The sequence below is a fragment of the Pocillopora damicornis genome, chromosome 2, assembly GCF_964200805.1.
Source record: "Pocillopora damicornis chromosome 2, jaPocDami1.2, whole genome shotgun sequence".
Lineage (NCBI taxonomy): Eukaryota > Metazoa > Cnidaria > Anthozoa > Scleractinia > Pocilloporidae > Pocillopora > Pocillopora damicornis.
The window spans coordinates 32,040,078-32,054,563 of record NC_142671.1 but is presented as its reverse complement, the minus strand read 5'-3'; the positions used below and the strand labels follow the sequence as shown (position 1 = coordinate 32,054,563).

Here is a 14,486-nt window from a genome sequence, read left to right as displayed (position 1 = left end):
AGTATATGCCCTTGGATCCTGCGTTGAATTTGTGGCCGCCTGGTCATTTTGAGCTTGGATTTCTCGCTTCTCGGATCGGGCGTTCGGAAATGGCGTGTACAGCCTTGGGCTTTTCTTATGCACGTTGAAAACCTAGAAATGGACAACTCGCTAAAATGGGTTCTTTTCATTAAAGTAGGCGTTCAGATAACAAGTGATACGCTGTGGAAGTAAGGTGAGATATTTTTATTGAGAATTTGAAGTATTTTTTTATTCCCTAGAGCGGTCGTAAATACTCCCATACAAAACTATTATAATTCCGCCATGACTGTTATTGCGCAAGATGATCATCTCACAGCTGGAGCTTGGGCCGCCTGTGGTTTAATAGACAATCGTAAGTTCCTTACCTTTAACTCGCCCTCATAAGACGCCTCAGGCTATTTTGAATGCTGAATGTGAAGTTTAAAAGCTTTTGCAGGATCCGATGAGTCATTATGGATCTTTCTTTTGTATTTTCAAGCGGCAGAATCGTGAATTTTTTCTCTATATTCAAACTGATACCCTTTTCTAACTTAGATGGACGGATTTCAGCCAAAAATAGCCCAAATCAGCAGATCATAAAAACTCCTTTATTCGTGGAACAGTACCTGCTGGCTGGACTGAATGATTGACTAACATAACTCACAAAGGGGTCAGGTCATTTCATTTACTAATCTTAGACAGCAAAAAAAATTAACATTATGTAAAAAAGAGGCGCCACTTCGAGAGAAAACCCAGTTTCACTTTCATGTTGATGTCATTGATTGCCGAATGTGACTTTGTTGCTGCTTTTTTATGAAACTATCGACGCCTGCTGCTATAATTCCTGACGTTCTCAAAACGGTGAGTTTAAAAGTTAATATTCTAGATTTCAGTCACAAATATTTAACGCTCAGAAGCGGAAACTAAAACATTCGCAACGAAACTATTTCGCAATGGCATCGCTATGATGATTATTGCATTTAACTTATAAGCATCTCTGAATTTTCAAAGCTGGTACAGTTTATTTCTGCATAACATTCATCAAACAAACGATTTCTTTCTCAAAGTAGCAAGCTAAACCTTAAAAAGGCTATTCAGTGATTGGGTTCATGTTTTGAATGATTTTATATGCATACTTGCTGTTTCAGCATTCATTTACTGAAGGAAACATGAAGGTGCTTACTTGCTGATTGAGTCAAGGAACAGAGTCTTCGGTCGAAACAAAGATAAACCAGAACACGAGAGGCGCATTCAATCAGGTATATGACTGGGTTGTGATTCATGATTTCGTGATTGCTTACTTTAATTAGCTGCATGCAAAGAATATCAATGTAAAGGGGTCGTAAAATATGATGTGCGCGCGTGACTCCGTATAGCGTCATTGAACATGTGCAACGAATAAGATAAACTTCTCCTCTTGTTATCCATCCTGAAGACGGCTACGGTTTGTCGTTATCCGTATCTCGAAGTGCACTCATTTTTAAGCACTTCTTCATTAGAGGACTGTTCGCTTCTCGGAACAGATTATGTGTGCAGACGAGTAAGAGAGCATATGTTCACGCCAGATTTAGCCTACTGACTGTTTTGTCCTGACAGTAAAAGTGTTTTCAAGGGGCGAAAGAAAGCTGGACTAAAAAAGGAATTAGCGAATAAAAGATATAAAGTACAATTTAGAATAATCAAGAAGGATAATTATAAATTCAACCTATGGCTTCCCATACCTAAAATTACTCGTGTAAATAAACCTTAATTCTTGTCTCTAGTTCTTGTTACCACAGCATAATTTCGAAGGCTCCGACTAAATTTATCGCTTTTGTCCCTGTAATATGTAAGGAGATAAATTCTTCCACATCCGAAAACATAATGTTTTGATTATTCAATCAATCAATTATGTTTATTGAGTCTATAAATACCGGACAAGCTCAACCCTGACACCAAGATCCACGAGACTAATTCTAACTCCTAATGGGAGTTTTGCAATTTCTTAGGTCATTTTGAAACCCCCTCTGTGCACTAGGCACTGATGCTTACTGTCGCGAGATGAATAAACCCCTCTGGAACCAACGATTGGTTTCACTTTCATGTTGCTTGTAAACAACAAAACACGGGTCGAGATGCCACGAATAAAGAAGAATTTAAAGTTATCAAACGAGAAAATTGAGTGTGGTGTTTCCATAGACTTTGAAAATTGCTCGTAACTAAGTAATTAGCTCCAATTAGAGTTGAGGATTGATATTCGTCGATGAGGGACAAATGCTGTCTGTTCTGTCATTTTCTGTCACTTAAAAACAACTAAACAAAGGTCCTCGAAATTCAAATGAATAAAACAGTAGAACGGATGTTGAGGAGAAGTCTGTAAAACAGCAAAAGTTTCTTTGATTTACTGTCTTTTGCATCGCTTCCAGGTTAAAAGGCACATTTAGCCTCGGTCAGAATTGTTGAAATTGAGAATTATTTATAATCCATGTAATGTAAAAATGGATCTTTCAAGGAACTTACTTTCAAAACAAGATCGCTCAAGGACAGGAAACTCCAACTCAACTGATGATAGCTAAGTTGAGGGATCTTATTAATCAGGTTTTAACAGTTCTAACATCGTGCAATAATTGAAGAGCAGCGTCTATTAAAAACAAGAACTATGCCACACGAATAAAAAAAAATACAAAACAAGATGATAGTAAGATCATAATAAAAGCAATGGTCCTCATTGCTGTCACCACCCTCAATTAAAGTGATTAACGTATAAGCATACGAAAATGATGAAGAATTGGAAGGAGCAAAAAATAATAATAAAAAGCAGCGAAATAAAACAAAACACAAACAAGTAAACAGAAAAAAAAATTCCTTCCATGGCTGAACCTATCGATGTTCATAACTTTTTGTCCACAAATCACAACAATGACAAAGAAACTTATTAAAGCGAGAAATCTCTTCCATTATAAGCCGCCCTCAGGCAAGAATTTTGATGTATGTATTTTCTTGTGTTTAGTCAAGCTGGATTTTAATTCGTCCGAAACGTGTGTTGACGGCAAAAGGAAAGTTTTCTTTTTCTCTACCTATAGCAAAATTCATATATATATATGTTCAAAATTCACCTTCTCTAAAGAATCTTATCAAATGATGAGATGTATATTCTTTATCTGCCTCAGGCTATTTTGGGCGCTTGATGTGAAATTAAGAAGGTTTTACAGGATCCCATGAGTCATTATGGACCTTTCTCTTGTATTTCCAAGCGACATAATCGTACATTTGTTCTCCATATTCAAACTGATACCTTGTTATAACTTAGATGGATGGATTTGAGCCAAAAATAGCCCAAATCGGCAGAGTGCGTGCTGCACTGAATGCTTCGCTGACATAACTGAAAAAAGTGTCAAGTCATATCATTTACAAATCTTAGACAGCACGTTAAGAAGCCGCGCCGCTTCGTAACAAAACCCGGTTTCCCTTTCATGTCGCCTGTTACTATAGTTCCAGAAGCTCTCAAAACGGTTAGTTTAAAAGTTGATATTCTAGATTTCAATCACAAATATTCTACGCTCAGTAGCGGAAAGTAAGGCATTTAGAATGGAATTATTTCGCATTGGCATATAGGCATGATGATTACTACGACAAATTTAGAGGCATCTCCGGATTTTCAAAGCTGGTGAAGCTCATTTCGGCACAATACTCATAAACAAGCAGCAATCTTAGACAAAACCCGGTTTCACTTTCATGTTGATGTCGTTGATTGTGGAATGTGACTTTCTTGCTGCTTTTTAAATGAAACGAACGACGCCTACTACTATAATTCCAGAAATATAATTCCAAGAAACAGAGTCTTACGTCGAAACAGAGATAAACAAGGACACAAGAGAGACATTCAATCGGGTATATGATTGGGTTGTGATTCATGATTTCATGATTGCCTAGTTTAATTACCTGCATGCAAAGAATATCAACGCCAAGGGCCGTAAAATATACCCTCTAGTGCAGCCGTCTTATAAGGAGAAGTTAACGTTAAGAGGTTCGCGATCGTTTATTCAACCGGCCATGTTTGAATTGTTTTAGCAAGGAAAGAAATGGCTTCGACAAAACCACCTCAGCGGTCACAAATATGGGCTGATATTTGCTGCATTCTATAATTCCGAACGAAAATCCTTGAGTGTAGCCGCCGTTAATCCATTTGACGATTTTTCTTCAATTTGATCGTAAACGATACTTTGAAGCAAACAAACAACTGCACTCGAAGGTTTACTCGCCATAATTTGTTTGATGCAAACTAGCATATTCTAGTGAAACGATGTGGCTGTTTTTATTTTTCTCTTTTATTTATTTACTTTTCATTATCGACGAGAGAAATGGCTTCGCAAAAACCTCCTCTACTGACGTAAATACTAGTTGATATTTATTTGCGCACTCCAAACGACAATCCGTGAGCGTAGCTACCGTTAATGCCATCGAAGATGCTTTTTCCAGACACTTAAGTGCTTTCGTCGAACACGGAATCGAAACTAGCAACTTTTTCATCAACAGAGCTTGCCATCTTTCTCTTTTTCCTCCAAGAGTGAAATGTCCAAATGACACTTTTGGCTTGTGATTCAGCTGGAGCTTAACCGCACCAATCAGGAACTCCGTTCGTAGACGAACAGAGTTTTGCAAAATAACAATGACCTCAGGCAGGCGTAATCTTCACTCCCCCTCCCCCACCCCTCTCCTTATTTTTGACCGTTGACCCCCTCCTGGTATAAATTTCTTTCTATTCCCAGCCTTCCGCTGTCATTAAAATAAAAGATGGCGGCCATACTTTTCGCTAAGAAAATACTGAGCACTCGTTCGTCGATGCTGCCATTTACCATCTCATATCCAACGCACGTTCACGGAATAATTGTCAACCGACTATTGACCTCCGGGGAACACGCGCGGGAATTTAATGAGCTCAAATCATCTATTTGAGCTATGTTATCTTAATCTTTTAGTACATACTAAAACAGCTGTTCATCTTCTTGTCGGCACTCGCCGCCTCCTTCGCCTATCTACCACTAGCCTCCTTCACTTCGGTGAATTGTTGTTAACATACTACAGCCTACTGAAAGAAATATGTTTAAAGTGGGGGCTAGCAGTTCCTCAAAAAACGACTGTGAAAAAAAAGAAGTCAGTCGTGGCTATCAACTCAACTAACGTCAATGCTCAACTAAGCAAGGTCAAGCTTCGAGCCTCCAGCCCCTATCGGTAACTAAACTGCGGTTACCTTTCTTATGTTTGTAGTTCTTTAGCACAAAACAACAAATCAAAAGATGACATCGCAGGATCTGACATCGAATGTCAAAGTCTGAAAGTAGCATGAAAACAAATACCTTGCTAAGGAAATAAAAAAAACAGTTCCCAAATAAATAAGAATGGCTGAAGCATGGGGAGTCAACCAATATATGGATCAACAAGTAAATGAATGAATATATAAGTGATGAGATAATCTAGTAGGAATTTATGGTTTCGCTCTTGTGGCTTTATGTCCCTGAATGATTCAAATTGAATAACTAACAAATTTCTGTAAAGCAATGCAGTTCTGTTTACACATTGCAAGAGAAGGTCATTCGGCGTGAGAGCTAGGGCCCGAGTAGCAATTTTGTATCCCTCAGCTTATAGTTAGCTCTATTGTGATGTTTTTCAGTTGTCATCGTAATTCGATTTTGAATCCAGTAATCAATCTCTCCATTCCTTGCAACTGTTTTAAAATTGCTATGGTCGAAACGTTTTCCACAGCGGTTCTTTTAGGCTAGCTCGCCCTCCATTAAAGGATCATGCTTTCTGGTGGGTAACGTAACACTCTCCAGAACGGCTGCGAAACAGACTGGTAATGACTGGGTGAATGAGCTAACAATGGACAAATTTATGATTTTTTATAGGGGCTGGCTAAAAATGGCCACTGCACTAGAATACTCTTCAGAGCAATTAAACTACTACAGAATTTGCTATGTTGTCACCGATGTACTAACAGAGGGCTTGCGAATAATTTTTAAACAAGAATGGGACAATCGCTATCGGAGAACATGGGGAGAATGGAAAGATCAACCTAACAATGGACTGGACTTTTGGAATGGCGAATCCTCGCGAAACAGAAGCCGAAACGCACGTCTGCTGACAACCATAAAAAACGGTGACACAGCTGAATGGGATTGCACCATGCTGTTTTATGCCATTCTTTTTTCAGACTGCATACATCGCTTGAATTCAACCGTTAAGTCACACGTGGACGACCTCAGGCAGTTGCGTAATGAAGACTTTGCGCATATGCCACGAGGACACCTTTCGGAAAAAGATTTCCAAAGAGTGATTTTAAAAGTTAAAAATGCATTTCTTGTACTCGGTCTTCCCATACAGAAAATCCAAGATATCCAAAATCAAACAAGTTTCCCAACGGAAGAATTGACAAATATATTGAAGAAAGTGGACACTCTCAATCAAGACGTTCAAGAGAAAGAAAAGAAACTGCAAGAAAAAGATAATGAACTTCTCGAGAGGGGTAAGGAGCTGCTAGAAAAAGAGGAGCAGCGACAGGTCCTTGAGCAGCAGCTTCTTACAAGTGCGTCTCCATTTTGTGTTCTTCCCCCAAAACCTACACACGACGTCACAGGCCGCGATTCTGAGGTTAGTAAAATTACCCAACAGCTCAGAACCCTCAAATATGCTAATGATGATGCTCTAAGCACCTTGTACATATCTGGAAATCCGGGAAGTGGAAAATCGCAGCTGGCTCGTTTGGTAGCCAAGCGGTTTTACGACGAAGTCAAAAAAAATCCTGACACAACTTCATTTGTTATGACCCTAAATGCTGAAAATTCAGAGACGTTTTTGGAATCCTATGTCGTTTTCGCTCGACACTGTAAATGTCCAGAGTATGCAGTTACAAACACTCTCAATTCCACAGACCTATGTGCAGACGAAAAGATTAGAAGTCTTAAGACGCTGATAGGCGCGAGAATTTCTTACTATACGTCATGGCTCCTGGTAGTCGATAACGTCATTAATGTGTCTCAAATACATGGACACTTACCAGATGTAGGAGACGAACAGTGGGCAAGAGGCCAGTTGCTGATAACAACACAAGACGCTGTTTCTATCCCTTTGACAAATTCTGCAATTCAACATGTCTCAGTCAGCGAAGGAATGCATCCAGATGATGCCCGCTCGTTGTTAACACTCCTGTCAGGGGTGAATGACGGTGAAATGGAAGATGAAGTTGCATGGGCATTAGACTATCAACCTCTTGCCTTAGCGGGTGCCTCCCTTTATGTGCGAGATGTTCGGCAGAGTAAAGTGTTTGTCAACTTTGGCTGGGGCGACTATCTGGAGAAACTTGCAGGCGGTCGACGAAATACGACAGAGGCTATTCTTACTGAGACAAATCCAAGCTACAAGAAGTCCATGACAACAGCAATAACGCTTGCAGTGGAAAAAGCGATGACGACCGACAGAGTTATTAATCACCTGTTCACTTTTCTTGCTCTTTGTTCACCTCAGCCAATACCTCAAGACGTCGCTGTCAATTACATCATAGAAATGGATGAAGAATTTAGTGATAAAGAGTGGATCGCAGGGAGGATAAATCGATGTTCATTGATATTATCTGAAGAAGAAGGAAACAGCGTCTATATCCGAGTGCATGGAGTTGTTCGATTTGTACTTGATTCTTTAAAAACAAACTTTGCAAAGGATTTATACATCAAAGCCGTCGTTGGGGCTGTTGCATCATTTGCCAAGGTCGATGACTTTGATACCTTTATCATCGGCTCAAAAGTTGTTCCCCACCTAAGAAAATTGATCCTGAAGGATAAAGATCTATTTCCTATACAAGAATCTCCTACAATCAGCAAAATAGGTGTTCTTCTCCTACAAGGTTATCTCAATGGCCTTCCGATCCTCGGACAAATGTGTCTCAAGCATTGTGAATACAAAGCTGCACTGAACTACTTCGAAGCGGCCTTAGAAATCAAACACTCATGTAACGCAAACGAAACTCTAGAAAAAGCAAAACTGTACCTCTCTGTGGGAATCGCACACAGATATATGGGTAACTTAGAGCAAGCCAAGAAGTTCAATGAAAGTGCACTGGACATTTATGTGAAACACCTCGGACCTGACCATGTAAATGTCGCAACTTCTTACGATAACCTGGGTACTGTATACAGAAATCTAGGTGATTTCCAGCAAGCAAAGGACAGCCATGCACGTGCACTGGCCATTCATCTCAAACAGCTCGCACCTGACCATGTAAATGTTGCAGCTTCTTACAATAACCTGGGTACTGTATACAGTGATCTAGGTGATTTCCTGCAAGCAAAGGACAGCCATGCACGTGCACTGGACATTTGTCTCAAACAGCTCAGACCTGAGCATGTAAATGTCGCAACTTCTTACGATAACCTGGGTACTGTATACAGAAATCTGGGTGATTTCCAGCAAGCAAAGGACAGCCTTGCACGTGCACTGGACATTCGTCTCAAACAGCTCGGACCTGAGCATGTAGATGTCGCAACTTCTAACAATAACCTGGGTATTGTGTACAGAAATCTAGGTGATTTCCAGCATGCAAAGGACAACTATGCACGTGCACTGGACATTTATGTGAAACACTTCGGACCTGACCATGTAAATGTCGCAACTTCTTACGATAACCTGGGTACTCTATACAGTGATCTGGGTGATTTCCAGCAAGCAAAGGACAGCCATGCACGTGCACTGGACATTCGTCTCAAACAGCTCGCACCTGACCATGTAAATATCGCAACTTCTTACGATAACCTGGGTACTGTATACAGAAATCTGGGTGATTTCCAGCAAGCAAAGGACAGCCATGCACGTGCACTGGACATTCGTCTCAAACAGCTCGGACCTGAGCATGTAGATGTCGCAACCTCTAACAATAACCTGGGTATTGTGTACAGAAATCTAGGTGATTTCCAGCATGCAAAGGACAACTATGCACGTGCACTGGACATTTATGTGAAACACTTCGGACCTGACCATGTAAATGTCGCAACTTCTTACGATAACCTGGGTATTGTATACAGTGATCTAGGTGATTTCCAGCAAGCAAAGGACAGCCATGCACGTGCACTGGACATTTGTCTCAAACAGCTCGGACCTGACCATGTAAATGTCGCAACTTCTTATGATAACCTGGGTACTGTATACAGAAATCTGGGTGATTTCCAGCAAGCAAAGGACAGCCTTGCACGTGCACTGGACATTCGTCTTAAACAGCTCGGACCTGAGCATGTAGATGTCGCAACTTCTAACAATAACCTGGGTATTGTGTACAGAAATCTAGGTGATTTCCAGCATGCAAAGGACACCTATGCACGTGCACTAGACATTTATGTGAAACACTTCGGACCTGACCATGTAAATGTCGCAACTTCTTACGATAACCTGGGTATTGTATACAGTGATCTAGGTGATTTCCAGCAAGCAAAGGACAGCCATGCACGTGCACTGGACATTCGTCTCAAACAGCTCGGAACTGACCATGTAGATGTCGCAACTTCTTACAATAACCTGGGTATTGTGTACAGAGATCTAGGTGATCTCCAGCAAGCAAAGGAGAACTATACTCGTGCACTGGACATTCGTCTCAAACAGCTCGGACCTGACCATGTAAATGTCGCAGCTTCTTACAATAACCTGGGTATTGTGTACAAAGATATAGGTGATTTCCAGCAAGCAAAGGAGAACTATACTCGTGCACTGGACATTTTTGTGAAACAGCTCGGACCTGACCATGTAAATGTCGCAACTTCTTACGATAACCTAGGTACCGTATACAGAAATCTAGGTGATTTCCAGCAAGCAAAGGACAGCCATACACGTGCACTGGGCATTCGTCTCAAACAGCTCGGACCTGAGCACGTAGATGTCGCAACTTCTAACAATAACTTGGGTACTGTATACAGAGATCTAGGTGATTTCCAGCAAGCAAAGGAGAACTATACTCGTGCACTGGACATTTATGTGAAACACTTCGGACCTGACCATGTAAATGTTGGAACTTCTTACGATAACCTGGGTACTGTATACAGAAATCTAGGTGATTTCCAGCAAGCAAAGGACAGCCATGCACGTGCACTGGACATTCGTCTCAAACAGCTCGGACCTGACCATGTAGATGTCGCAACTTCTTACAATAACCTGGGTATTGTGTACAGAGATCTAGGTGATCTCCAGCAAGCAAAGGTGAACTATACTCGTGCACTGGACATTCGTCTCAAACAGCTCGGACCTGACCATGTAAATGTCGCAGCTTCTTACAATAACCTGGGTATTGTGTACAAAGATATAGGTGATTTCCAGCAAGCAAAGGAGAACTATACTCGTGCACTGGACATTTTTGTGAAACAGCTCGGACCTGACCATGTAAATGTCGCAACTTCTTACGATAACCTAGGTACCGTATACAGAAATCTAGGTGATTTCCAGCAAGCAAAGGACAGCCATACACGTGCACTGGGCATTCGTCTCAAACAGCTCGGACCTGAGCACGTAGATGTCGCAACTTCTAACAATAACTTGGGTACTGTATACAGAGATCTAGGTGATTTCCAGCAAGCAAAGGAGAGCTATACTCGTGCACTGGACATTTATGTGAAACACTTCGGACCTGACCATGTAAATGTTGGAACTTCTTACGATAACCTGGGTACTGTATACAGAAATCTAGGTGATTTCCAGCAAGCAAAGGACAGCCATGCACGTGCACTGGACATTCGTCTCAAACAGCTCGGACCTGAGCACGTAGATGTCGCAACTTCTAACAATAACTTGGGTACTGTATACAGAGATCTAGGTGATTTCCAGCAAGCAAAGGAGAACTATACTCGTGCACTGGACATTTTTGTGAAACACTTCGGACCTGACCATGTAAATGTCGCAACTTCTTACAATAACCTAGGTACCGTATACAGAAATCTAGGTGATTTCCAGCAAGCAAAGGACAGCCATACACGTGCACTGGGCATTCGTCTCAAACAGCTCGGACCTGAGCATGTAGATGTCGCAACTTCTAACAATAACTTGGGTACTGTATACAGAGATCTAGGTGATTTCCAGCAAGCAAAGGAGAACTATACTCGTGCACTGGACATTTATGTGAAACACTTCGGACCTGACCATGTAAATGTTGGAACTTCTTACGATAACCTGGGTACTGTATACAGAAATCTAGGTGATTTCCAGCAAGCAAAGGACAGCCATGCACGTGCACTGGACATTCGTCTCAAACAGCTCGGACCTGACCATGTAGATGTCGCAACTTCTTACAATAACCTGGGTATTGTGTACAGAGATCTAAGTGATCTCCAGCAAGCAAAGGAGAACTATACTCGTGCACTGGACATTCGTCTCAAACAGCTCGGACCTGACCATGTAAATGTCGCAGCTTCTTACAATAACCTGGGTATTGTGTACAAAGATATAGGTGATTTCCAGCAAGCAAAGGAGAACTATACTCGTGCACTGGACATTTTTGTGAAACAGCTCGGACCTGACCATGTAAATGTCGCAACTTCTTACAATAACCTAGGTACCGTATACAGAAATCTAGGTGATTTCCAGCAAGCAAAGGACAGCCATACACGTGCACTGGGCATTCGTCTCAAACAGCTCGGACCTGAGCACGTAGATGTCGCAACTTCTAACAATAACTTGGGTACTGTATACAGAGATCTAGGTGATTTCCAGCAAGCAAAGGAGAACTATACTCGTGCACTGGACATTCGTCTCAAACAGCTCGGACCTGACCATGTAAATGTCGCAGCTTCTTACAATAACCTGGGTATTGTGTACAAAGATATAGGTGATTTCCAGCAAGCAAAGGAGAACTATACTCGTGCACTGGACATTTTTGTGAAACAGCTCGGACCTGACCATGTAAATGTCGCAACTTCTTACAATAACCTAGGTACCGTATACAGAAATCTAGGTGATTTCCAGCAAGCAAAGGACAGCCATACACGTGCACTGGGCATTCGTCTCAAACAGCTCGGACCTGAGCACGTAGATGTCGCAACTTCTAACAATAACTTGGGTACTGTATACAGAGATCTAGGTGATTTCCAGCAAGCAAAGGAGAGCTATACTCGTGCACTGGACATTTATGTGAAACAGCTCGGACCTGACCATGTTAATGTTGGAACTTCTTACGATAACCTGGGTACTGTATACAGAAATCTAGGTGATTTCCAGCAAGCAAAGGACAGCCATGCACGTGCACTGGACATTCGTCTCAAACAGCTCGGACCTGACCATGTAAATGTCGCAACTTCTTACGATAACCTGGGTACTGTATACAGAAATCTGGGTGATTTCCAGCAAGCAAAGGACAGCCATGCACGTGCACTGGACATTTATGTGAAACACTTCGGACCTGACCATGTATATGTCGCAGCTTCTTACGACAACCTGGGTGCTGTATACAGAAATCTGGGTGATTTCCAGCAAGCAGAGGATAGCCATGTACGTGCACTGAACATTCGTCTCAAACAGCTCGGACCTGAGCACGAAGATGTCGCAACTTTTTACAATAACCCTGGGTATTGTGTACAGAAATCAAGGTGATTTCCAGCAAGCAAAGAACAGCCATGCACGCGCACTGGACATTCGTCTCAAACAGCTCGGGCCTGACCATGTAGATGTCGCAACTTCTTTCAATAACCTGGGTATTGTGTTCAAAAATGTATGTGATTTCCAGCAAGCAAAGGACAGCTATGCTCGTGCACTGGACATTTATGTGAAGCAGTTCGGACTTGACCATGTAAATGTCGGAACGTCTTACAGTAACCTGGGTACTATATACAGAAATCAAGATGATTTCCAGGAAGCAAAGGACAGCCATGCACGTGCACTGGTCATTCGTCTGAAACAGCTCGGACCTGAGCATGTAAATGTCGCATGTTCTAACGATAACCTGAGTTTTGTATGCAAAGATCTAGGTGATTTCCAGCAAGCACAGGACAGCTATGCATGTGCACTGGACATTTATGTGAAACAGCTAACACATGAGCACGTACATGTCGCAACTTCATGTAATAACCTGGGTATTATATACAGAAATCTAGGTGATTTCCAGCAAGCAAGGGACAGTCATGCACATGCACTGGACATTCGTCTCAAACAGCTCGGACCTGAGCATGTAGATGTCGCAACTTCTTACAATAACCTGGGTATTGTTTACAGAATTCTAAGTGATTTCCACGCATGCGTGCGTTCTTACGTGCGAATTTTAAGACTAACTAATAACAAATCTCGTTAAGGATACAATATGGTTAATTAATTGGTAAGGAATATTTTTTCAGAATCAGGCTCAGTTTAATCACTTACGACCGTACCCATTGCTAAGGATTTCTTCTCCTATATAAGCGTTTAGACATATTTGAATTCTGAAGAGGAAGCAGTTGACTGTTTATCATTGTGAGACACTCTGTTACTTATTCCAAAACCACAATTCGATTGATCGGATCTCTTCATTTTCGTGAGTTTTAGAGAAGTCAAAGTTGACTAACGCGAACGCTCGTCATGACGACTTTCAGGATCTTCAGTAGAACAATTTATATACAGGGAGAGATTTTCTGCTGTAAGAGGATGCTGAATGTATTTCTTACTTTGCAATTTAATTTTTTTTCTCACAGTATCCTTTTCACATCCACAACACCCCTTTCACTAAGAGATCTATGGAGAGTAGAATGTCTGTATCCGTGTTACTCTGTAAAGCTTAGGTATTTAATTTGATTTCTTGTCCAATTTGGTCACTTACCTGAAAATAAAATCGGAGTCATTGCAAAATAACTGGTAGAGAATACGGTAGTTCTTCAGCGATCACATCCTGATTAATTCAAAAATAATTTTTAAATATGAAATCCGTCATGTTTTTGTAGGTAAAATTTTACAGCGCTAAGCTACACCATGCTTGTATCACTTACCATAAACATAACAATTTTTCTTGCGGTGTTTGCTCACTCTGAAACACAGTTGAAAACGTTACCCGCAAAACTGAAAAAGAAAAAAACTAAAATCGATTCTTGGTAAGCTTCGTAGCAAATTAATATGCTTTAAAAGTTTAAATGATAGATCCACCCAACTCAACATCGCCATTTCTGAGAATCGCGCCATCGGGAGTAAACAAACAATCAAACACCCGATAAATCATTCAAATATCTAAGTTTCTGGTAGTAGTTAAATTGTATTGCAACAACATCAGGGAAATGCCACTCATTAGAGGGTGATGCAGAATTTTCGATCACTCTTCGCTCCTTATTCAGCCGCCTGTTCCTCTTCTGCCTCTGCATGACCTTAAGCGGCTAAAAAACCCCGGATCTTTCAAGTCAAAGAGACCTGGACTCGCAACTTTTTCTGCCTTGGGTCCACACGAGCTACTTCTGTCCCTTCACGTGCGCAAAAAAATTGCGTTGCAGAGTGCTCAGGGCTTGGACGCCGGAAAGTGATTTTTTTTGTTT

The 14,486-nt window shown here is 41.2% G+C and overlaps 1 protein-coding gene across 1 annotated transcript; it reads left to right on the top strand.

The window, feature by feature from the left end:
- Positions 1-1,147: 1,147 nt before the first annotated feature.
- On the top strand, positions 1,148-12,731 carry LOC149050864 (uncharacterized). The gene is made up of 2 exons (XM_089197876.1): positions 1,148-1,259; positions 5,886-12,731. Exon 2 carries the CDS (start codon positions 5,899-5,901, stop codon positions 12,589-12,591), a length of 6,693 nt encoding a protein of 2,230 aa, XP_089054002.1. The 5' UTR covers positions 1,148-1,259; positions 5,886-5,898; the 3' UTR covers positions 12,592-12,731.
- The last annotated feature ends 1,755 nt before the right edge of the window (positions 12,732-14,486 follow it).